The 23,459-nt window shown below is 35.6% G+C and overlaps 1 protein-coding gene across 5 annotated transcripts in view; it reads right to left on the bottom strand.

Annotated features, from left to right (window-relative positions):
• Positions 1 to 23,459, bottom strand: part of LOC132698758 (ras-GEF domain-containing family member 1B-like) — a 151,901-nt gene that overhangs the window by 79,823 nt on the left and 48,619 nt on the right. For 4 of the 5 annotated variants that reach the window (XM_060664991.1, XM_060664995.1, XM_060664993.1 and 1 more), the window contains 3 exons: positions 16,735 to 16,868; positions 15,151 to 15,244; positions 10,449 to 10,499 (listed from right to left, as the gene is read on the bottom strand). In XM_060664991.1, the coding sequence (XP_060520974.1) occupies positions 10,449 to 10,499; positions 15,151 to 15,244; positions 16,735 to 16,868 (279 nt within the window). Of the gene's footprint in view, positions 1 to 10,448; positions 10,500 to 10,575; positions 11,902 to 15,150; positions 15,245 to 16,734; positions 16,869 to 23,459 lie in introns of those variants that run through there. The other variant, XM_060664989.1, reaches the window with a different exon arrangement.

Here is a 23,459-nt window from a genome sequence, read left to right as displayed (position 1 = left end):
TTGAATATGTGTTGCAAGAGAATCAATACATTTTACCGTGCGTTCAATTTATCTTGAAAACATTTTAATTGGCTGTAACTTTTTTGTTTTTAGAGATGTCAAGGTAAACAAAGAAAACAAAATGTAGGGTTAGTAGCCAAGTTTTTTCTAAAAAACAAACCACTATCAATTTTCTGACATATAAGCCTACATCATATTATTTAAATGCAACACCCTGTATATTGTATAATTGTTTAATAGAATATCTTATTCCGATTACGATGATGTAATACACTTTATATTTTAGTCCACTCGTTTTTGACTAATTGACAAAAATACGAAATTTTTAAATAATTTCAAAGGGCTGACAAATAAAAATATGTTTAATTTTTGTTCAAGTCATTAATGTTAAAAAAAATTAATGTTAAAATGAATTTTGCATCAGTGAAAGGAGCTTCAAGTATACTTTCTGAATAATAAAAGTGCAATCGCAGCTTGTGGTCAGTCAGTCAGTCAGATATTTCGGAGGTTGGCAAAGAAATTTGCAGAAAACGGTAACGCATTAAATGCTAAAATGGTATGCCGAAATCATAATGTTTTAAATGATAAACTAGAGTATATGAAGAGACAAATATTTCACGGGGATCAATCCACTGAGTTTTGAAAGAATATAAATAAAATGCCTATAAATTTCGTAAAACTCAAAAACTAAGTGCAGAACAATGTCAAAGGAGGATGCAGTTTTGCTTGGATTTTTTAAATAGACATAATGAGAATAGTATTTTTTTGAAAAACGTTTCATGGATTGATGAAAGTTTGTTCACTACAAGAAGGGGTTGTCAAAGACAAAATACGAGATATTGGTCTTTAAATAATCGTAGACAAATACACCAAACACGGATAACATCCAATTGATCAAAAGTTAACTGGAAATCATTATTTGCAATCCTTAGAACACCAAATAGAACAATATATAGAAGATTTACTCCTAAATATATCAGCTCTGATTATATGGCAGCAAGGCGGTGTCCCACCTTACAATGTTCTGCAAGTTAAACATTTTCTTAACATGAAATATTCCAGCGGTTGGATATTGAAAGGCGGAACTATGGATTGGCCAGCCAACAGAGCCGACTTAACTTTAATGGATTTTTTCTTTTGGAGACAAAATATAGAAAATCAGATGCACAGAACTCCTTGTAATAATGTGTGTTTTGTGTTTACATTGATATCTCTAAAAACAAAAAAGTTGCAGTCAATTAAAATGTTATCAAGATATAATTATATATATTAATAAATAATATATTAGTTACTGGACAATTTCCAGAGAAACTAAAAATTGTTAAAGTATGCCCAAAATATAAATAATAAATAATAAATATAAATATAAATACATAAATAGAGTGACGTGTTTTTTAGAAAGGCACGTACTTTTGATTAACTAAAACTAAACTAAATATCAAATAGTCTTGATCAGGGAAGGGTGGTTTGGCTGTATTCGTGGACTTGAGAAAAGCCTTCGATGATGTCGATCACGGTTTGCTTAACGATAGGATTGAACAAATGAGACTTAGAAGGATTATGTCAAACCTAATTAGAACATACTTAACCATCCGCAGACAATTCGTATGGTTAATAATTGTGGGGTCCCTCAGGATTTTATCCTTGGGTCCCTCTTGCATAAGTTTGAGTCCACGCTTGGTTGGATTGGAAGCACAATATTATACATTTGCAGATGATACGGTCTTAATTTATACATCAAAAAATTCAGAAGTATTGGCAAATATGGCAAACAATAACTTAAAAGGGATATTACAACTGGTTATTAAATAACAAATTAAAAATAAACATTGAAAAACTAAATACATTTAATTTAAACAAAAAAATATAAAAAGTAATAACTTTAACATTAAGATAAATAGTATAATTTTACTTTGGAAAGAATTGATAAAATAAAATATATAACACATTGACGTACAGTTACGGAATGCAAAAACAAATAAGGAATTGCAAAATTCAATAAGTGCGGCCTCAAAGACATACAACCTATGGCCTAGCATTGTGAAAAATCAGACTTATTATAATATTTGTGTTAAAAAGTCAAAAATATTTATGCAATAGAAAAATATATTTAATTAAATTCTTGAACTCGAACCTATGATATTAGATTATTATTACATAATTCAGTTAAAATGCTTTGGGTACCAATGCTAAAGGATTATTTTTAAAGAAAATGAAGGTAAAATTTATATAATACTATATTTAAATTCTTAAAAGTCGTTTGAAAAGACATCAGTCAACGTTCACGATATCATTCCTGAAACTTTATTATATCGAATAAAGAAATCCACTAAAAATTTTTATCTCTTAATAGAAAATTTATTTGCAGGTCTTCTAAAAACATTAAAGAGCATGGAAATTGCCATTACCATTACCTTGTACCGATTCCTTGATAATGATTCAGTGGAAAGGAAGGAACGATGTGACAAAAGTATGATGAAAGTGTTTAGGAATGGTGATGCAGATTGGATTCGCAGGGAAGGGCATGCGGTGTATGAGAGTAATTAAATTCCGTGACTTGAATCATTGCAACAGAAATTAAAAGAAAATTAAAAGAAAAAGGTAGTGAAAGTAACAACGATTAGCACCATGACCTTTATTTTGAAGATACTTAAAAACCTTGAGGTTTTAAGAACTAAATCATAAGATGAAACTTATTTTGTTGTCCGTTATCCGTTATTTAGATTACCACCTTATCACTGCAGTTTGAATCTTACAGAAATGATATGGAATGTGTAATTATAAAAAAACTTGGGACAGCGTATTATTAATTATTATATTAGTATATTAATTTTTATTATTATTTTAATACCCTTCAATGACAGTGGTAGCACGAATTCAAACTATTCCGATGACCTTTTTTGTTCAATATGTATTGTGTTTTATTTTCCTTACTACTAGCCTGGACCAGTTTGATTTATTGGCCCAAAAATGCCTACGAACAGATAAAAACGTTAATATCATTATTACAGTAATGACCATTTACCGTATGTCGGACTATAACATTGAACCTCGGCCTTTTGGAAGTACAGTCAAAACTCTATATCGCGAAATTGAAGGGACTGCTTTTTTTTTCGTAATGAAGAGTTTTCATTATAAAGAGTTATAGGCTCTTGAAAAATAACAAAACGCATATGTGTTCTGTAATATTTAATTGTTTTATATACATATTTTTACATCTACTTAGGAACATTTTATATAAATATTTAAGAACTACATTTAATGTTTCAAATAACCATTTTCTTTTGAATTTTTTTAGTATGCCAATACGCATCTCGTACTTTGGCGTGTACTTTCACCATTTCTTCGAGAGGGGCATCTTCCCCATGATACATAAAAAATTTCTCTAAGAAGCTTAACTGAATATAGGGCTTGTTGGATGGTTGGTGGTGGTCCCAGATCAACTTCTTAATCTTCTTCTTACTCTTGGTGCTCTTCCTCACCCTTTCTTGCTTGTTGCAATATGGTTTCCTCTGTCAAGTCTGCTGTTGTAAGCAAATCCTGATCTTTCACCATAAAATCTTGCAACTCCTCACTTGTAACCGTAATTGTTGTTTAAATTGCTTTATCCACTCGCTTAGTGGCTGATCATTTTCCAAGTCCTGTTCGCATTCTGTTTTGGGGATAAGTTCTGCATAGCGATAGGAGTGTTGAATTGTTTCTGCTGTCACCTCTTTCTTCTTCTTCTTCATGTACCGTCTCCACTTCGGAGGTTGGCTATCATCATTGCTATTTTGATTTTGGAAGCTCCGGCTTTAAATAGGTCAGATGATGTAACATGAAACCATTTTCGTAGGTTTCTAAGCCAGAATATTCTTCTTCTTCCAACAGATCTTCTTCCCACAATTTTTCCCTGGATTATGAGTTGTAAAATTTCATACTTTGGTCCTCTCATGATGTGGCCGAGATATTGCAATTTCCTTTCTTTCACTTCCTGTAGGATCTCTACACCTTTCTTCATTCTTCTCAGAACCTCCACGTTGGTCACATGTTCCGTCCATAGTATTTTCAGCATCCTACGGTATGCCCACATCTCGAAGGCTTCCAGTTTCCGCTCACAAAACAAGTTGAGGGTCCAAGCTTCCACACCATACAAAAGGACCGGGAATACATAACACTTGAACATTCGAGTTCTCAGATCTAGGCTCAAATCGCGACTACAGAGCAGCTTCTTTATCTTCACAAAGGCTGCACGGGCTTTCTCAATGCGGATCTTTATTTCCGAAAAATAATCCACATTGCAGTCGACACTCGTACCCAGGTAATCATATCTCTCGACTCTGTCCAGCTCTTGGTTTTCAACATACAGATGTTCATGGAGCACTTTGGTTTTGGTGACAATCATGTACTTGGTCTTCTTAACATTGAGTGTCAGACCATATTCTCGACTAGTCTTGACGACATTATATATTCTGCAGGTCTTGCATGTTTTCGGCGAAAAGTACTGTATCATCCGCGTAACGCAGATTGTTCAGTGGAATGCCGTTAATTCTTATCCCAGCGGTATCATTTTCGAGGGCTTTGGTGAAGATTTCCTCTGAGTAGACGTTGAAGAGGAGTGGTGAAAGAACACACCCTTGTCTAACTCCTCGCTTGATTTCCACTGCTTTCGTCATTTCAGATTGGACGCGAATCGACGCACTGTGGTTTAAATATAGTTTTACTATTATTTGTATATCTCTTGTATCGAGGTTTTTTCGTTCTAGTGCTTCTATTAGCTGCTTGTGTCTCACCCTATCAAATGCTTTCTCTCTTTCCAAGCTTTACTAATAAAGTTGACTGCATCTAGAATATTAATGGAAAATTTGTCTTCGGGCTCGATCATTTAAGACTCTTAAGGCTTTTTATTACACTCCGGTTCATCGGCTGTAATACACTTGTTGTTTTGGGTGGAAAAAATGCCAATTTAATCTTCCGTAGATTTGGAAAATGGGGATATGCAGGGAAGTAATATTTTCCTCCCTTTTAATTTTGCATCCCATTTCCGTATCTCCTCTTCAAAAATTTACGATGCCATCCATGCAGACTTGTTTGCCTTGTAAGGGACCGGCAAATGCTAGATGTTCTTAAAACATCGTGGGTTAGTTAATTTGGCAGCTACAGGCAGTTTTCCACCCACACGCTTTTCGCTTCGAAATTTAAGAATTTTATCTGGCGTCAGCAGGGTACTTGTGTTTGTGCTAGTTTTGGTCACGTCTTCTACAGCCAATCGTTAGTGTCGTTTGTGTCGACATTACGGGCTTCGTCACTTATCTGTCGATTATTTATACCATGTCTCTGTTTGAACTTCCCCAACCATCCTTGCGAAGCCTTGAAATCGATGATGCCAAGCTGTTCAGCAAACTTTTCTGCTTTTAGTTTTACGATAGGTTCAGATAGTGGCACATTTTTAAGACGTTGCTGGAACCACTGCAACATTGCCCGATCCAAATTTTCAAATTTTGGCTTTCTTAGTTTTTTTACTAGAACTGCCTGCCGCTTCAGCCTGATACAGTCGACGGTGTAAGTGTAAGTGTAAAGAGGATGCAAAAAACCGTTTATACAAGTATGAGTTTTTCTCTATTATCTTCAGAACGTATAAAAAGATTTTGCCTATCCCTTGTAATACACTTTGTAGATGGGTATAAAAATATAAATGAAAACCTTGTACCTGCATAAGCGACAATAAAGCATTATTAGTGACTCTATTATTAGTTGTTGTGGTGTGTGGTTTGTGGACAATGACTCGAGAACAACATCTTACGATAAAATCCATTTTTATCGTATTTAAATTGTAATTTGAAACCCGGAGTTTTGTTGAAGGCGAGGCAAAACATGTAATTTTACTTCTCTCTACTGCAGGAAACGATAACGAAGGACATTTTTACGGTGTACCTTAAAACTAGAAAAATTAAAAGCACTCCTTATGAAATTAATGGTGAATTAAATATTGTGAAAAGCCGCGAGGTGGTTTGTCGGTAAGCTGCAAACGTATTGCTAAAGTGAGCGACATCCATTAACAGACGATTGAATTTAAAACTGTTGCTTGTCCTTTAATATTGAACATTGGATAAATCCATAAAGGCACTACATCACAAATACTAAATGAGTTGTTTATTTAAGCAATATCCAAACCTAAACCATACAACGGACATAAAACTCATATGAAAACTTTTGCGCCCGAAGTGACATAATATTTTTTTCTACTCCCGTCTGTAGAATACCTAATTACACACCGATCTAGCGTGCGGGAAACGTCACTTTACCACGTCATTTTCGTTTTCCAAGGATCCGAGCCACTTCGGACATTTTCGGGTCAATTCTGACGGTTATTTGTTGTTTTGCGAAAATGTACCCAAAAACTAACGGTCATAGAAAAAGTATAGTATGCAACATGTTCGGTAAACTTTTTAAGTCACTCGTTTATTTGACACGAGCAAAGCGCAGCGTGAGTCAAATGCCGTTTACCCCACTTTGACGGTTCTATTTCAGTTTTACACATAGACAAAAGTATTAAAAGGGAGTTTCCAAGCTCTATTTGCTATTTGGCATATAATTTGAGTCTCCCTACGCTAGAATCCGCAGGATTAAATGATTGTTAACCGTACCTAATTAATCAACGTTCTTTATCTATGAATGAACCGACCCAAGCGTCATATTTGTAAAACTATTTTACTTTTGCGTAGGTAGATTTATTATTTATTTGTTTCGTGCAAGGCGTGATATGGTTTACGATATTATAACATTAAATATAATATTAATGATAGCAATAAATTATGTAAAAATGCCATCTCAATTATTCAAAAAAGGACGTTAAATTTTAAAAGCGTGAAACTATGGACAATAATACTGTTTTTTTTTCAAGGTGTATAGATAATTTTTGTTTGAACAAAAAAGGTTACGGTTTTTTCCAATTCATACCTATAAAATTCAAATTTCAAAAATTCGGGATTTTTAAAGGTACGATTTATTTTAAATGAGGGATTGATTTAAGATTAAGCAATCATCATTTTTGGGTTTATTTTCAAAATGAAATTAAGCCCAGAAAGGTATTTCCGATGTTATTTTTTTATTTCGTAGACATTTGTAATGAAGTAATGAACCATTTTATTTTTGTTACTAAGCAAAACTAACCAAAAGTATTTTATTTTTGTTATGTTTCGTTTTGCATTTGTTTCAGCATGTTTGATAATAAATTTATTTTTTCGTAATTTTCTTTTTGCTGCTGAACACATTACAGGGCACTGCATCGCTCCGATCAAATGCCAAATGCTCTTTTGATTTTTAGTGCAGAATCGAGAACTTACTTTAATTTCTCAATTTTTTCATTTTTTTAATCCAAATTTTGTTTGTGATATTCGTTTCCTTTTTAGTTTAGACACAGGTCTAGCTTCTCTTTGAATATTATTTCTTTTGATTTGACATCTCATTCGCAGTACCCATAATTTTGGCGAATAGAAAAATTGCAACTGACTCAATGCGTACTTAACGTTCCTTCATTCCGACGATAAAATACGGTCTGACAACGTTGCGGACATTCAGATACACGAGATGCCCATTGCTGTGTTCGCGAATCAAATCTATCTTAAAAAATATTTTGATTAATTATTGATTAATTCATTCCGGTAAATTCGGGTATTGTTATGACTGATTATTATTAGAAGGAATATTTTTTACATAATTTTTAACGGTCTAAATCAAAGAAATTTGGTTCGAATAATGACATTATATCCAAAGCAGGCCCGACAATTCGTAGATAAAATGAGTAGAAAGCGGCACCCAAAGAATATAAACCAACATTTATGAATGGTTTGGTTCCTATGTTTGCGGCGATAGAACGGGTTTCGATTATTTGGTTCAACCAATCACTTTCTAAGCTTAGAAATATCAAAGCTGTGTCACCATAGTTATAGATATAGGTTATAGGTTACCTATATAAACAACGCAAAACTATTTTTGTTTGAATAATTGCTTATAACTACTTATCAAAAACTGCAAAATCAACATTATTCGGCGCACCATCCATATTCGAAATATCAAAAATACGAAAGCATATGTTGTCAGTTTAAAATTTTATCATTATGTTGCAGAGCTGTTAAATTTAATTTGATCATGGAAACAATTGCATTTTAGTCTTAGTAATAGTGGCGGAAAAAGCATAGTAAGCTCCGATTTATTAGAAAAGAGTGCGGTGACGTCATGTGTTCCTTTTTAGATCCTGTCCTGTTCTAGGTTCACGCAGATAAACTATGCACGGTAAGCGATGACAACACTGCACTTTTTCTAATGCTTCTTCTTGCCTTGATGCAACCAGCTCTAGATTTTAAACACACGCTACGTTGCACTATCCATTCGTGCTTTAAAAACTTCATGATCAGTATCGTAAAACTATACTATTGTTATGCAGCCCACATAAAAAAAAGTAAACAAAAGGTCAGCTCAGTTCACTCAAGCAATAATAACAATAGCGCGGCTTTTCAATGGGTCGTCCGTCATCAAGGGGCATGTCCATTTCGCGTCGGTGCATCGCAATGGTCTACATGTGGCAACGCCGACAGAACGACTGCACAGGTAGTTCCAAACAGGAATTATTGGGCATCGAGATGAATACTGCATTAACGTATTTACGCGTACTTGACCAGTACCCACCCGTTCGGCAACAGATAATTAACGTGTGTACCACATAGCTGTTAGATGTATAGATGCCTTTCCCAACACTGTCAATGTAAAAAAAACACTCCAGGCATTAAATATACATTCGATTCGTCAATTGTCAGCGTGGGTGTGGTACTTTTTGGGCATTTTGCCAAAATATAACCAAAGTGCAGGTTTGTGTTCCAAATTTAGACGCATGCGCGAAAGATTCCCTTCTGAGTCATTAATCTTAAATTTTAGGGAACAGAAATGTTGCAGACAAACAGCCAAAGTTTCCCTAAAATTTTTACTCCCGAGGGACCATTCGTGAGAGAAATCGGGAAAAAGCGCAAAATTAACACCTACAAATTTGTCTTTTTTAGATGCTAAATTAATGTCTAAAACTAGCAATCGTAATGGAGGACCTTAACCAACTTGCCTACTGGCTCGACATTGTCAATGCCGATTTTAAAGAGGCTCTAGAGGAGATTGAGAATGGGTGAGATGTACTCTCGGTTTTAAGAAACAAAGTTATAAAGTTTTCCATAGTGCCTGTGCTTTGAGATTTATTTATTTACCGTCCTAGTGACCTTACTTTTGCTGCAATGCATTAGGTTGCTTGAAACATCCAAATATAAAAATGTCTTATGAAAAGTGGCTAAGAAAGTTAACATATCGCTAGCGGCTTATAATGAGAACTTTGTACCAATTGGCCAAAAAAAAGAATAGCACAACAATTACCGCTGTTTGGCATGCGCATCATTTGAAAGTAGTAAAGATGAATTGACAAACATATTTTACCTATTTTTCCTTATCAAAGCAGACTCTGTCAAAATAAAATTGTGGTTTCATAATTATTCCGCACAAAATAAGATCTGGTCGTTGTTAATTCTGATGAAATTAATGCTAATAAAATTGTTATAAAATATTACGCCATACCGAAATGACTTTGATGGTCCCACAGTTGAACTTAATTTACTAAATGCCAAATTTACGAAAACTAAAAAGCTGCCCCCGCCAAAAAAGCAAACAAAGATTCTTGGCATTCCATTCAAAAAGAAAGAACATGTTTCAGTTTTGCACTTTGCCAACACGATGGATGGCTCCAACTGACATTTTTGTATTTTTTTTTGTAAGCTTATGTTAAATTCAATAAATATTTGTTAAAAAATATAATAAACCTGCGTATATTCTATAATAGCAAGTATTTATTATATAATTCATACAACATACAATAACCACTCTAGACGTATCTTATATTGGTACTAAAATACTAAGCCTAATAAGCGTATCTCATTTTTAATTAAAATATCACTGTCTAAAAAATTAAAATTTCAAAGTCGTTCATTACTCATACACATATCACTACAAATAACTGTAAAAAAAACAAAATGAGAGTGCTGTAATGCTGTAATTCCAAAAATTGAACTATTTTTTGACATAGGACTGCAAAACAGGTAATTTCTAACCGATGCGAACACGAAATGTGGCGGTGCTACTACTTATTGGACCACTCCTTATAGTTATATAAAAATATACTATGGGAGGTAGTTAGTTGGTTGGAAATACTGTTAAGAAATTTGGCAACACAAAATCCTGTCTTTCTGTTTCATTTCTATTGTTCGAAATTTTACTGGGGAGTCAAATTTTTCCTTTTTTTCGAGAACAGCCACGCCGCGCGAAAATGTTGTGGCTGCTGGAGTTGTATTAGTTTTACAAAATTTAAGACCCCCACACTATCTAATAGCTATGTGGTATGGTGTATCGTATATACTAAGGACGGCGAAAAGACTCACCCTCGATTTCGGTGTGTGCTTCAAACCGATCGCCGGTTGACTCCTGTTGCTCTACAAAACATTAACCGTAACGTTAGTTTCCGAAGCGGAAAGCGCAAATACGGACCTCTCAACTAAACCGACTAACCTCGATCCAGCTGTTATTTTGCGGCAGTCTGAGCTCCGTGCTCTGCAACTCCCGAATGTGCTTCACCGTCTGTTGCAGGTCAGCGTGCAGCTTCTGGTGCAGCTGCCGCTGAATCAGCAACTTCTGGTCGGCACCGTCGGGCACGCCCGCCGCCGCCGACCTGTCGTCGCCTTTTTTGAAAGCCTTCTCCTTCTCCAAGCGCTGGGCGAGCAGTTCCTCAAGTTTCTTGGTCGACTGCTGGAACTGGCCGTGCGCCATCAATGGTTTCGGCTGTCTCTGTCTGTTCTCCGCGGCGCCATGCTGCTTATTGTTGCTGTGCAACAAAATATTCTGCTCGGTCTGGGGCAGGAACTGCGCGAGGGCCTGCGCGTTGGGCGTCTTGGTCGCGAAATCCGGCTGCGACGCCTTCCGCTGGTGCGACTGCGGCCTGCACTCCGACAACCTCCTCTCGGTGAGAAACTCGGGCTGGGAGACGTTTCTCTGGTGGTGCGGCGGCATTTGGCCGTTCTCCTCCGGTGACAACTGCAGGAAGTCCTTGAAGCCGCCCGAATCCGACGAGTTCGAGTCTAGGGAGTCGAGTTTCGTGATCTTTCCGTTATTCAGCTCTTTTTTGGCCGCGTTGACGATCCCGCAGCAGTCCGCGGTCGCGTTCGACAAGATACTGCAGCACACGGTGCTGGGCGAATTGGGCGTCTTCTGTGTTACCTCTAGCGTTTTGCGATAAATCTTGTCGCATTTCTCGGTAAAGCACGCCGTCGACTGTCCCGGCTTCGTCTCTCGCCCCTTTCCGACCGTCTCTGACTTAACCTCATTTTTAAGGATGGAAGCGCCTCCGCCAACGCGCCCCCTGCCCCCCTGCTGCACTCTTACGGGCGGCACGCACTTGGGCTTCGACGCGATCGCCGGTTTCGGGGCTATCCGAGGCCTGTCCCGTTCTTGCATTTCATCCGTGTCTCATAATGACCACCTCAACGAACGCGTCAGGGTCTTAACACCATCGGCGAATAATCGCGGTCTCTTACAATCCGCGAAAATCGAAATGTAGTGCGTCGCGACGACACCGCCACGTTGCTATGTTGTTCGGGGTTGACTCCCAGCGTCGGGGGTTCGATAGAGGGTCGCGTGGCGGCGCGGACAGCGCGTCGCGGCGGCACTTCAGCGTCGCATCTCGGCGGCGGCCGCATTCGGGCCCGATTTTGTAGACATATTACTTCATATAGTCTGTAAGATTTGTGATGGCATAGTCGTCAATAAATTACCAGACAGAATAAAACGGATTGTTCACTGATACTTCAATAGATGTTGATCAGCCCTAAATTTATATCTGATCATTGCAAGACAGCCCTCACTAACAATCACGATTATATTACTTTATCAATTTAACTAGTACACACATACTCAGTATTCAGCAACTGTCTGGAGAGCCGCATTCCAAACAGATACTGCTGCAGTATCATTTTGCTTGCCTCAAAAATTTGCACTGAGCCCACACCAATTCTATGGCATTAAATGTAAGATGACCCATGTCAAGATTATTATTTCGTCTGTGGTATATGGCAAGTTTGCTTTGTAATTTTTGACAATTTTTAACAAGTCACATTTTAGAACATTTTCTGGATAATTAATGCGCTCACAGCGCAGCCAATTGATAATTTTTTTCTTTTTTTGTCTTTGCATTTGGTACACTTTCACTAATTCTAGAATGATATCGTGCACTATCCATAATGCTTAAAGACGGCCTTTCGAGTATCGGCAGTAGTTTGTGTAGTTCGTGACAGTCATAATTCTTGTCTTTTGTGGAAAAGACTACCTCACTTCCATCTATAAATCCAACATAAGCGATGATATACCTTTTTAGAGCGGCTGTTTTTTTTTGTTCCATATAGATCGGGGATTTTCATCGTGCCAAGTCAATATGCTGCTTCCATAGTGGCAAATCCACGTTTCGTCCAAGAACACAGGAGTATCGGAAATCATATTGGCGACATACCCTCTCCAAAACGCGTTTTGATGATATATCTGTTTACTCCATGATGTATCTTCTCCTATTGTTAATTTTGTATCTGAATCCTAATTCTTTCATAATCAGAACCACTGTCGCTGCAGCTCAAAATTTGTTCTTATCCTCGCTCTTTACGTATCATTACCAAAGGAACATATTTTCCTTTCATAACTAGGTCATGAATAACATTTCAAATCTCAATTTCTCGGACACTCTCAAGTCTCTGGTCTTTAAAGCTTTTCTGTAGGACGTAAAAGTAAAAAACAGGTACCGAGAACTATGGAGAGATGCGTCGAGTACATACAATAAGCAAAAGAGAGAAAAAAAAATAAGTGCGGCAATTACCGAGTGCGAAAAGAGAAACGAAAAGCTGTACTGATTGTAATTTAAAAAAACTAATTAGTTACATACCAGTTAACAAAAAAATTATCTAATGAAGACAAAATAAAAGAAAACGGAGATGGAGATAGAAGATAGTTAAATAAGAATAAGGTTTCAACAACATTTCAAGGTTAATAATTTCCTGTTGAGAAAATTTTAGTTTTTTCCTGGTGTTATTTAAAAAGATATACAAAATAAAGGTCACTTTCTCGTTGACACTTTTTGAGGTCTACAAGTACGACGATTCGTTTCAACTTTATTTTTTCATATGTATTCGATACAAAACCTTTCAACTGATATGTTAAGTTATGTTTTAAATTCGACAATTACAAGGTGTTATCTGTGTTTGGAAGATAATTGTCACTTGTCTGAACATTGTTTACAATATAATTTTTTTTAGTAAATTGTTTTTTAGTAATTTGTTTGATGAATTAACATGTGACGTGATTTAGCTACTTAGCTATCATTTCATCTATTTTTTGTTTATTTATCATGTCGCCTACTACACAAAACATTGAAAAATTAATAAAACCCCAGGATCATATTATGTCGTACAAAGGCGTTACATTCGTAATACGTTTCACGGTCCATTTGAAAAAATAAAGGTCACAATGATACCTTTTAGATTTCAAAAAGTGGCAACGAGAAAGTGACTTCTCTTTAAATAACACCAGAAAAAAATAAAAATAAAACCAAATTTCTGTTTATTGGTATATTTTCGGTAGCGATGGGAATTTTTTCTCAACCTTTAAATTTTGCAACTTTTTTATAATTTAACCATGTTCCTATCGCTTATAGTTTCCAATATCCGCATGATAGACATCCTTATCTTACAGTATGTAAAACTAAATTCTAATTATGCTACACACTTAAACACAGAGAAACACATTTTTGACGACAATTTTGATATATTACACACAGCCACAAAAAGTAGAAAATTAAATTTATTGGAAGCCTTAACAAAATGAGACATTCAAATGTATTGCTTAACGATCAATTAGATTTAAATACCTCTCCTTTATTGAACTTAAATTCTCCCAACAACATTAATTAAGGTTTTATGGTCATTTTTCGGTATATATAGTAACAGGTAGTTTGTAAATATTACATTTGATAAAGACAAGGTGTTGTCGAAACAATTGTCATGTCATAATATATAATTTCGTGAAAATCTGAACTTTTAGTTCTTATTAATTTCGTTGTAAAACAATTTATGGAATAACATTTTTCTTTATGACAAACAAAACAGAAGAATGACATAAATGACAAACAATGTTAAAAATGGTCAGCAATGCTGCAGTTACAGAAATTAAAATTAAAATGCGAGAAGTGTAAATATATAATATATCCAAGCGCTTAGTTCAAAAGATGTCGAATAACAAATGCACGAATGCACAAGAGATATTCTTTAAACCGAATTTCACTTTGAAGCACCGCCACTTCGAACCCTGTCAGCAATTGTACGACCAAAAATATAGTACATTTATTACTTTGACGTTTTCGGTATTTTACGGTACCTTAACCGCAGACCTTCGCGGGACCGTGGTTAAACCCATCCAAAAGATATTTATTCTGCAGTAAATAGGTTTTGCCTGCGATTGGCAGACTTGACATTTTTATTTGAAATGTAAGTGAACCATTTTAAATTTGATTAAATTTGATTGGGTGTTTTCGAATAAGTAAAAGCGTCTATTTTAGCTTCAGGTGATATGTATCGTTCTTAACAGTTTAATCTAAATTGCAATATGTTCGTATATATGTATTACGTATTTGACTGTGGTCCTTGAAATAAGAACGTATTAATGTACCTGTTTCTTGAGCTTTGATCTTGAGAGGTGTTTTGTTTGCCGCATACAAAAATTACAAATTATTGTAGAAGCTGAAAATGGCTGCTTTTAACTGAAGCACGCGTTGTTTTAAAATAAAACATACGCATACGAATGATATATTTGGTTTGAAAGCAATCCTCTACGGTTACAATTTTGTAGTTATTTCTTTACGATTTGCCTTCGCTGCTCACGAACACAGCTTCTAAATAACGCGGGTGGGCAAAAAAATCAACAAGTATTGTAAATAAAATATAATTGCGTTCAGTGGTTTAAAAGTTAAAATAATCCCGTTAAGGTTAAGAGGTCCATACGCTGCGCCGTCAGTAATTACTAGGAATCGGGTATGTAAAATTGGTATCTCACCTTGCCGGAACCTCTGGAATTGGCGGAGATCAGAGCGCCCAGCGCCCTCTCTCGGTATTCTTTCTCCAAGTGATCGTGTTGCGCCTGAATCCGCCTGCAAATTGAAAAAACGCATGGGTTGAGTCGCGCGTCGACAGATGGCGCCAGGCGGACCGGCCGGATTTCGGAAGTGAAAATGGAGCTATTATTATTGATCGATTTTGCACATTGTTCAAATCTTGGAATGTTAAAAAGAGATCGTTAGTTTGGAAGAAAATGTACAGCAAGGCATTAGTCGGTAACGCTGGCGCCTCGCGCAACTTCCCCATTTAAGTCTAGGTGGCACCAGTGCCCGTCGCGCAGTAGAAGGAATAAATGATCCAGGAAGACAAAGATCTGGTTCATAAGTTTTTGAATAGAATTACCTTGACCAAAAAATCATGGTGTTTTAAAAAATCGACTAATTTTAACATACTTTTTTAATAGAATAGTATGTATTCAGCCCTCTTATGTACTCAATTATTTATTGCTAAGTTAGCATGACTCAGTAAGTCATTTGTACTCCAGACAAATATAAATTAATAACAAAAATGTATATGATAGTTCAGTCAGTGATATGTATAAAAGAAAAAGTAAAAATTCCATTTTGAGAACTGCTTTGTTAAAGCACTTGCTCCGCTGCGCTCTGCTTGCGCCAAATAAACTCGTGACTTAAGTGCCGTTTACCACACTTGCTGCATGATATAATGATTAAAGATGAACTAAAAATTATGAATCCTCTGGACATCTAAATAATACTTTGGCACTAAAAGGACACCCCTATAAAGATTTATATGATCTCCATTACGAACATTGGTCAAAAGGGACCACGTTATGAGCATTAATTTTATTTAATCCACATTTGCTTTCCGCAAGCATGACTCACGCCTCGAGAATGATAGATGAGTTTGGTAAATTTCGGTTGCTACTATGGTAATTTGACCATAGTAGTTCTAGAGCATAAAAAGTGAATCATATGGAATTTGGAGTTTGGGGTATTGTCTTACTGGAGTTTAATTTATCCGCGTTATAGTTTATTCGAAGAGTAAACCGCCAGGGCCAATACCACCCAGACCAATACGTGGATAATAGTGATAATAAAAGGCAAACCGTGAGGAAATTAAACGAATTTCAGAACAATTAGGGAAATTATTGAATTTTTCACTACCACTGGTGAGAAAAAGGGACTACTTATGAGCCAATTAAGGGCTAATGAGTAATTATATAAATACAAATTACATGCAATGCACACCTTGGGACCTAGCCAAGTCGACGTCAAACATAACAATTTATTGAAATTGACAACATTAAAACCATAAAAGACGAGTTGAATTTCTAAGTAAATAAAATAAAAAAAGTAAAATAAAATATTGAAATTTCGTTGACTTATTTTTTTGTGGTTTTAATATACGCACAAAAAATTAACTTCCCAATCAGAAGATATAATGCCTGGACAGAAAAAATCTTAGCTTCGTACATTCGCAATATATCCTTAAAAAAATATTTTTTATTCTTACTTTACACACACATTAGGCATATTGTGTATATCGAGATTGAGAAACTTACGCTATAGCTGCGAGTAGTTCCTGCTTTTGATGCTCTTTGGCCTTGATCGAACCGCCCTCTTCTAAAGCGATCTGCAGCTCCCTTTGAAGCACCGACAGTTTTCGTCTTTCCGCTTCCAGCAGCAAACTAGTTACCTGTAAAAAAAAGTGGGCTCCAGTAAATTTCCGATTTGTTACCTGAAAACTTAAACTTAACTTTGTCTTATTATCATAATATGATAATATGCGATGAAGTGAAATTATGAAAATACCGAACGATTAGAAATACACATTTATTTAGGGAAGACCTTCTACTGTTAAGCTGAAACACTGTTCAGTTCCAGATTAACTTTAAACTAAACTTAATTTTGACTAGCTATTATTTCGAAATTTTTTGCAGATCTTGGATTTTCAGCAAAAGGTGCAAAATATGATCCTGGGGATAGAGATGGGAAGTTCTGTAAAGTTCTTTATGATTTTATCACTGGGTCAACACCTCGGGACGTCTGTTTTGAAATAATTGAGTGGCTATTGTAATGCAGTGAATTCATGAAATTCCGTTTTCACTTTAAAATTAGAACTAACCAATAACACAGATGCCGCTTAAACTGCAACAAGGAATAACTTTAAAAAATGCTCAAAACTAGCGGCCTGCAAAGAACTAACAAACCAACACTGTTTTTTGTTTCATTTTTAACAGTCTTTAAAATTCGAAATAAAGTGTTTTATTACTTCTTACATTTACATTTTTGCGTACGTTCAAACCAACATTTTTTCACACGAGCGGAGCGAGTGTTTAATAAAAGAGTGACTCAAAAAGTTTACCACGCGTGTTGCATACTATTCCTTTTCGACGACCATTAGTTAGAATACATTCCCTGACATGCCGTCAGAATTGGCAAACTTAAGGCGTGGGAAATATCTTCGAAAACATCGGATTGCTCCCAAACCCGTGCGGTAAAATCCCGGAAATGTCCGAAGTGACTCGGGTCCGTGGGAAATGAAACTGACGTAGTAAAGTGACTCTTCCCGCACGCTAGATCGGTGTGTAATTAGATATTTTACAGACGGGAGTAGAAAGATAATATTACAGTGGGCAGTGGAAGTTTTTTGAAAACAAAAAGAGGTTTATATAGTGACATTTTTTTGATAGACTTACCTACTTAAATCTACGATAACATTTTGTCCTACATTTCAAAAAACTCATCTTTACTAAAAAATATTGGTGTAAGAAAAGAAAAATGAGAAAAATACTTAAAGTCTACATATCTGCGAAACGAAACTGACGTGGTTAAGTGACGCTTTCGGCATCGGTGTGTAATTAGGAATTTTACAGACAGGAGTAGAAAAAGAATTTTAAATCCAACGCATAGACGCATAGGTAACTGCTGCCACCACTGGTATGAAACTCCCACATCGGCAGAGAAATGACGAAGTTATAACTAGTCACAATTAGGCAACTTCTTTGGTGTCCTACTTCATCTGCCATTCAGTTTAGTTGGCAATCCGCTCATGTTCAATTCCATATCTTAAATTATTTTAAAAACTGTTAAGGCTCGTGTCTATACCGGCAAGAAAATTGCGATTGTTTTTCCACCTAGTACTTGTCGGCGTGTCTACACTGTATTGTAAATTGTTTTAAGTCTTTTCTTTCTGTATTTTTCTCCATTACTGATTTACTTTACAAATGACTTGTGAGAGTGGTCTAGGCAAATTTTCTTGCAAGTAGACACGAGGCTTTAGGGATTGCGTGTTGGAACAAACCTCTTCCCAGCGGGTGATGAGCTTCGCAAATCATGACGTTTCGTGCGACTAGGATTTTCTCCGTCGAGTCGCGACTTTTGGCCGATCAGGAACAAATGGTGACTGCGAGTGTTATATAGGTACCTAAATCGATTTCTTCACGTGCGATCGTAAAAAGAGAAAAAACAACGAGTTTCGTTTCACATCAAGCGTTCAACATTGTTCGTGAAAGCTCCACGAGGCCGTAAACTTTGATATAAAACTTTTTACGGCGTGGCGTGCGAGGTTTTTAACGACCCTCTGTCGGGCTTATTAATACGCCGCAGTGAGTAATTAGTTTTTTTACGGTAAAAATTGTAGAGAGTATGAGGTACAGCGTCGCACTGGCAACATCTGCTCCGCTTGGTAGTGCGAGCTTTTTTGCCTAACTGATAATAGTTAACGTTTATTATAGTTTTGAATGTAATACTTTACGGCATATAATTTAGAGGTTATGCGCGTATATACAGGGTGATTAGTTAACGATAGGGACGGCCATATCTCAAAAGATATTTTTCATACAGAGTTGGTAAAAAAACATCATAGTAAAAGTAAACAAGACAAATCATTGAAAAAAACTTTCAAGGTCCTTTCGAATTTGCTAAAGTAAGCAAATTATTTTTAAATAAATAGTGTTTTGCTCAATGAAATGTAACTACGGCGCATTTAAAAGGTCGATTTATGCTCTGTAAAATGCTTAATAAAGTATGTCTTTCAGATTTTTCCGGTCTTGCTACCGGAAGTTTTCGGACAAAGCCACAGTTTACGTTTTTTTTCTCGAAAACGTCAACGAAAATCATTTGAAATTATGACTTTCTGAATAACCTCGACCTAAACTATGGAAATGGGAAGCAAAACAGTATTCGTTAGTTTAATCAACCTGTGTGTTTTTGATATTTTTGTTACCTTCGCCAATATTCATTATTATTAATAAATTTATAACCATAATAGCCAGAATCGAAGCGTTCTGAAACTGTTATAAGGACGACTCCAAAATTGGTAGGAACGTAAATAGAATCGTTTAGGAATGGTAACGATATATCAATATCAACCATCACATTAATTATGATCTGGTATGTGAGTCTTTTATGATAGATGGTTTCGAAATTAAAAGAACCTACTCCGATATGGACTGCGCCCAACCCTTGCCCGGCCGTGCCCCCGTCTCTGTTCCAAGGACTCGGGCGTACGGATGCAAAGGAGCAAGACCAAAGACTGGAACGCTAAGCGCGCAAAAAATTAAAATATAATAAATAAATAATAAAGTTAATAATAATTTTTGTCGATTTACGAACGGCTAAAAAATGGAACAAATTTGGAAATTTGGAATTTGTTTCATATTTTAGCCGGTTTCTGTATAAAAAAAATCCTGAAAACTTTACAACCATTCTTCTCAAAAGTTTAAACGTTTATACAAATTTTTCTTTTTAAAATGAACTCAAGCTTCTGCATTGATACGACACTAAGGAACAACCTACATATGATACTTATTTCATTTTTCCTGTGTCATTAATTCTCTCCTTTAAACGGACACTTTCCATAAGATGACAACTTTGTCATTAATTCTCTCCTTTAAACGGACACTTTCCATAAGATGACAACTTTGGCAGTAAAGTGAGTGTCCGCTTATGAGAGCTTTCACTCGATTTAAATTTACGAGTATCACCTTACAAACCCTTATAGAAAAAAAGCTACTACAGATTAAATGCAGATTAAAAGGTAGATAGCTAGTCAAACAATATTCAAATGCACTCTTAAAGACAAATTGCTACGCCTCGCCTATTACAATATTAAGGATTTTCTTTCTTGCGATACCTTTTAATACGTGCTTGTTGTTTGTTATTGTTTATATATTTGTTATTTATCTAACATTTATCTAACATTATTATTATTATTAATTAATTATACTAAGATAATATTATATTTTTACATTCGTATTATACTGACAATATCGAACAATTGTAACTCAAGTCTTTGGTCCAGACTATTTAAGTTTTGCCGTATTTACGGTCCCTATATTATCTAATAGCCGGGTTTCGCGGAGTCACAACTGCGGATTGGTACGGACGTCACTTTAATATCTTTGAGCGATACAACTCCCTTCCCCCACCCCCAATCCTTTGTACGGCACGAAACGTCTTGCCTATTTAATTTTTCGCCACGTCACGTGCCGATCATCAAACGCGTACGACGAAAGCCCTTTTGTACGTTTATTTTGCGAATGCCTGTTCGACGGGGGTGAGATGGTGGCGCTAGGTTGCGGTGGTGGTGGTGGTGGAGCGATCCCCGATCCGGGATCCATTCGTTACGGGCGGCGTAATAATATGTCGGTCAAGTAACGAACCCCGTGCATATATTACGAGCGGCCAGCTTCTTATCTCGCCGCACGAAACGGGCATTATAATGTTATAGTTTCGTGACTGCCTTATCGATTTTTTTCCGTGTAGGTGGCAGTTTCCGAATAGTGGAGATCGGAGTTCCTCGGCGAAGCGATCAACATATTTTTTTGGACGTCACGCTGCAGCCGATCAGAATCGCCACAAAATATTGAACAAATTCAAATTAGTTATTTGGGAGCAAAAGGATAATATGGTGTTTATTGAGGACAAAATACGAACAAAATTTGTTTTTCATATCATCACGTTTGCACAGAACGGCACAATATTGTAAAATAGCGACATTCGCTTAACATTTCAAAATTGCAGCGAATTTCGGTTTAACCTTTTCCAGATGAAAGACATGAAGAAAAAAAAGCTCTATCCCACTTCTGACTTGTAAGATAATAAAAATAATAACACGGAAGATGCGTATATATTTGATATAACAACTGCTTGTTTTAAAACTATAAGTTTGTCTCTGCTATAGTCACATTCCTATGCCACACCCCCGAAACTGGATATTATAACGTAAATATACAATACAGCACGCAGAGTCAAATATTCTACACATTGCAGATAATCATAATTACCATGTCTACAGCTTTTATAATAAAGTTCCAAGTAGCTTACAAGATCTCAGTAACTTTAAATTTTATAAGGTTATTTGTAAGATCGTCTCATCACTTTCATAGAATACGTTCTTACCTTTTATCTTCAAATAACTGTTTTTTTATAAGCCTATTTGCTTATCTACCTTATAAGGTTGCCTTTTGTAGTTTTACATTGCAATAGTCCTTCCTTACATTCAAAACATTACTGACAACATTTCAAAATTTCTTAAGAAATATAATGTATAATAATAATATGCGGCAAATAATACTTTGGAGAAACAGAACGAAAAATATCAACTAGGCTAAGAGCCTTACGACTACCACAATTAAACTCATCAGCAGTTGCCGACCACAATCATGACATTACACAACTAAAATTCTTGCATATAATCAATACTTCTACCATAGAATAGATAGAATTCTCTAAACAGCTAACCAACCGTAACAGCGACTCACCTTTGAGTATATAAGCAGATACAGAATAGAATACAAACCAGTTTGAGTTAAGCTCTGAAGAGGCTAACAGGTTTGATCCTACTAACGCCGTTAATGTGTTGAAAACTGGAGAAAACAGACAATTGGAGTATATCCGTATTGGAAATGTGCGATCAATGGTAGGAAGTGATTCTTTCAGCGTAGCGGATTACTGATTTTAAAGATTTATTTAGAATTATCAAAGACATCATACATTATTTCGTAACAAGCCACATCTAAAGCAATTCTGTAAGTAGCTATTCTCGTTATCAGGCCTCTTTCTGAAAAACCCGCCTAGTGGGAGTTTGTGGATTGTACCCGTACGGAAATATTAAGATCTGGAGAATAGGAACACAACTACCTCAATAATTGTAAAAATATAAATGTTTTATGTAAAATATACCTGTATTTCTAAAGTAGGAAGTATATAAAAATATGAAGTTCATTTATTCTTTTTATTTTTGATTTACTACCACTTATCATTGGCAATAAAATGAATACCTGGTATTGGAAATGCGAATATGTTTATTTGAAAATGATTCAAAGTTACAACATAACATTTGTAAATTATCTGTTTTAATTTGTTGCACATCTTAAGTCACATCTTGTCAAGAAAGCTAATCTAATACGAAATTCTGATGCATCTTCCCTGAAAGTGAATCAGAATAAATTCCTCTTATTTCAGTACATGTCAATAACAAGACCCATACCAACATAAGAAAAAAACGCAAAACCAATTTATTCTGAATCAGTGTTTACTTGATTCCAATAAATTTAATGCTTCCAAACAAAATTGTTTATTTTTTAAAGCTGTTTCATTCACATTCGTAAGCTGCTTCTGGACTTCTACTTGTACTGGTGACCGATCACTCTGTACTTAAGGATACCTGAAGGAACCTTATACAAATTAGATAAAATTGTCAGAATTCAATAATGCCGTAATATATTCGGCATTTAATTATGAATAACGCATTGTCTAATTGTCAACTTCCGGAATGACCGCAAGCCCTACAATTTCTAAGGTATTTTGTTCGCATTTCTCGGTGAGATGCAAGGTATCATGGCCTACCAATGTGGAATAATTTTGTACATGCTTGTCGGTATGCTATACCAAGAATACAAAGACAAAGAAGTGGGCAGTTGGAAATGTTAAATTTATTTTAATTAATTAAAAATCCACCGGCAATTATTTGAAATTTCATATAAAATCAATATAATAATAATAATAATCTTTATTGTCTAACAAATTAACATCCATTTAGAAGACAATTTCATCTGAAGAACTATATCTTAAAATATAATAAGTAGTCAACTATAGTCACTATAGCAAAGTGATTCAATAATATCATCAACTGATGCAGATACCAAACTGCAAAACACTTCGACGCAGGATTCCAGTCGGAGTTCAACAAGCGAACGGATGATATCCCGGAATATAGTGTCATCATATATATATATATATATATATATATATATATATATATATATATATATATATATAT

Source organism: Cylas formicarius, unplaced genomic scaffold (assembly GCF_029955315.1).
Source record: "Cylas formicarius isolate icCylForm1 unplaced genomic scaffold, icCylForm1.1 PGA_scaffold_2__14_contigs__length_35257938, whole genome shotgun sequence".
Taxonomy (NCBI): Eukaryota; Metazoa; Arthropoda; class Insecta; order Coleoptera; family Brentidae; genus Cylas; species Cylas formicarius.
The sequence above is the reverse complement of the archived record's forward strand: the minus strand, read 5'-3'. Positions and strand labels throughout refer to the sequence as shown.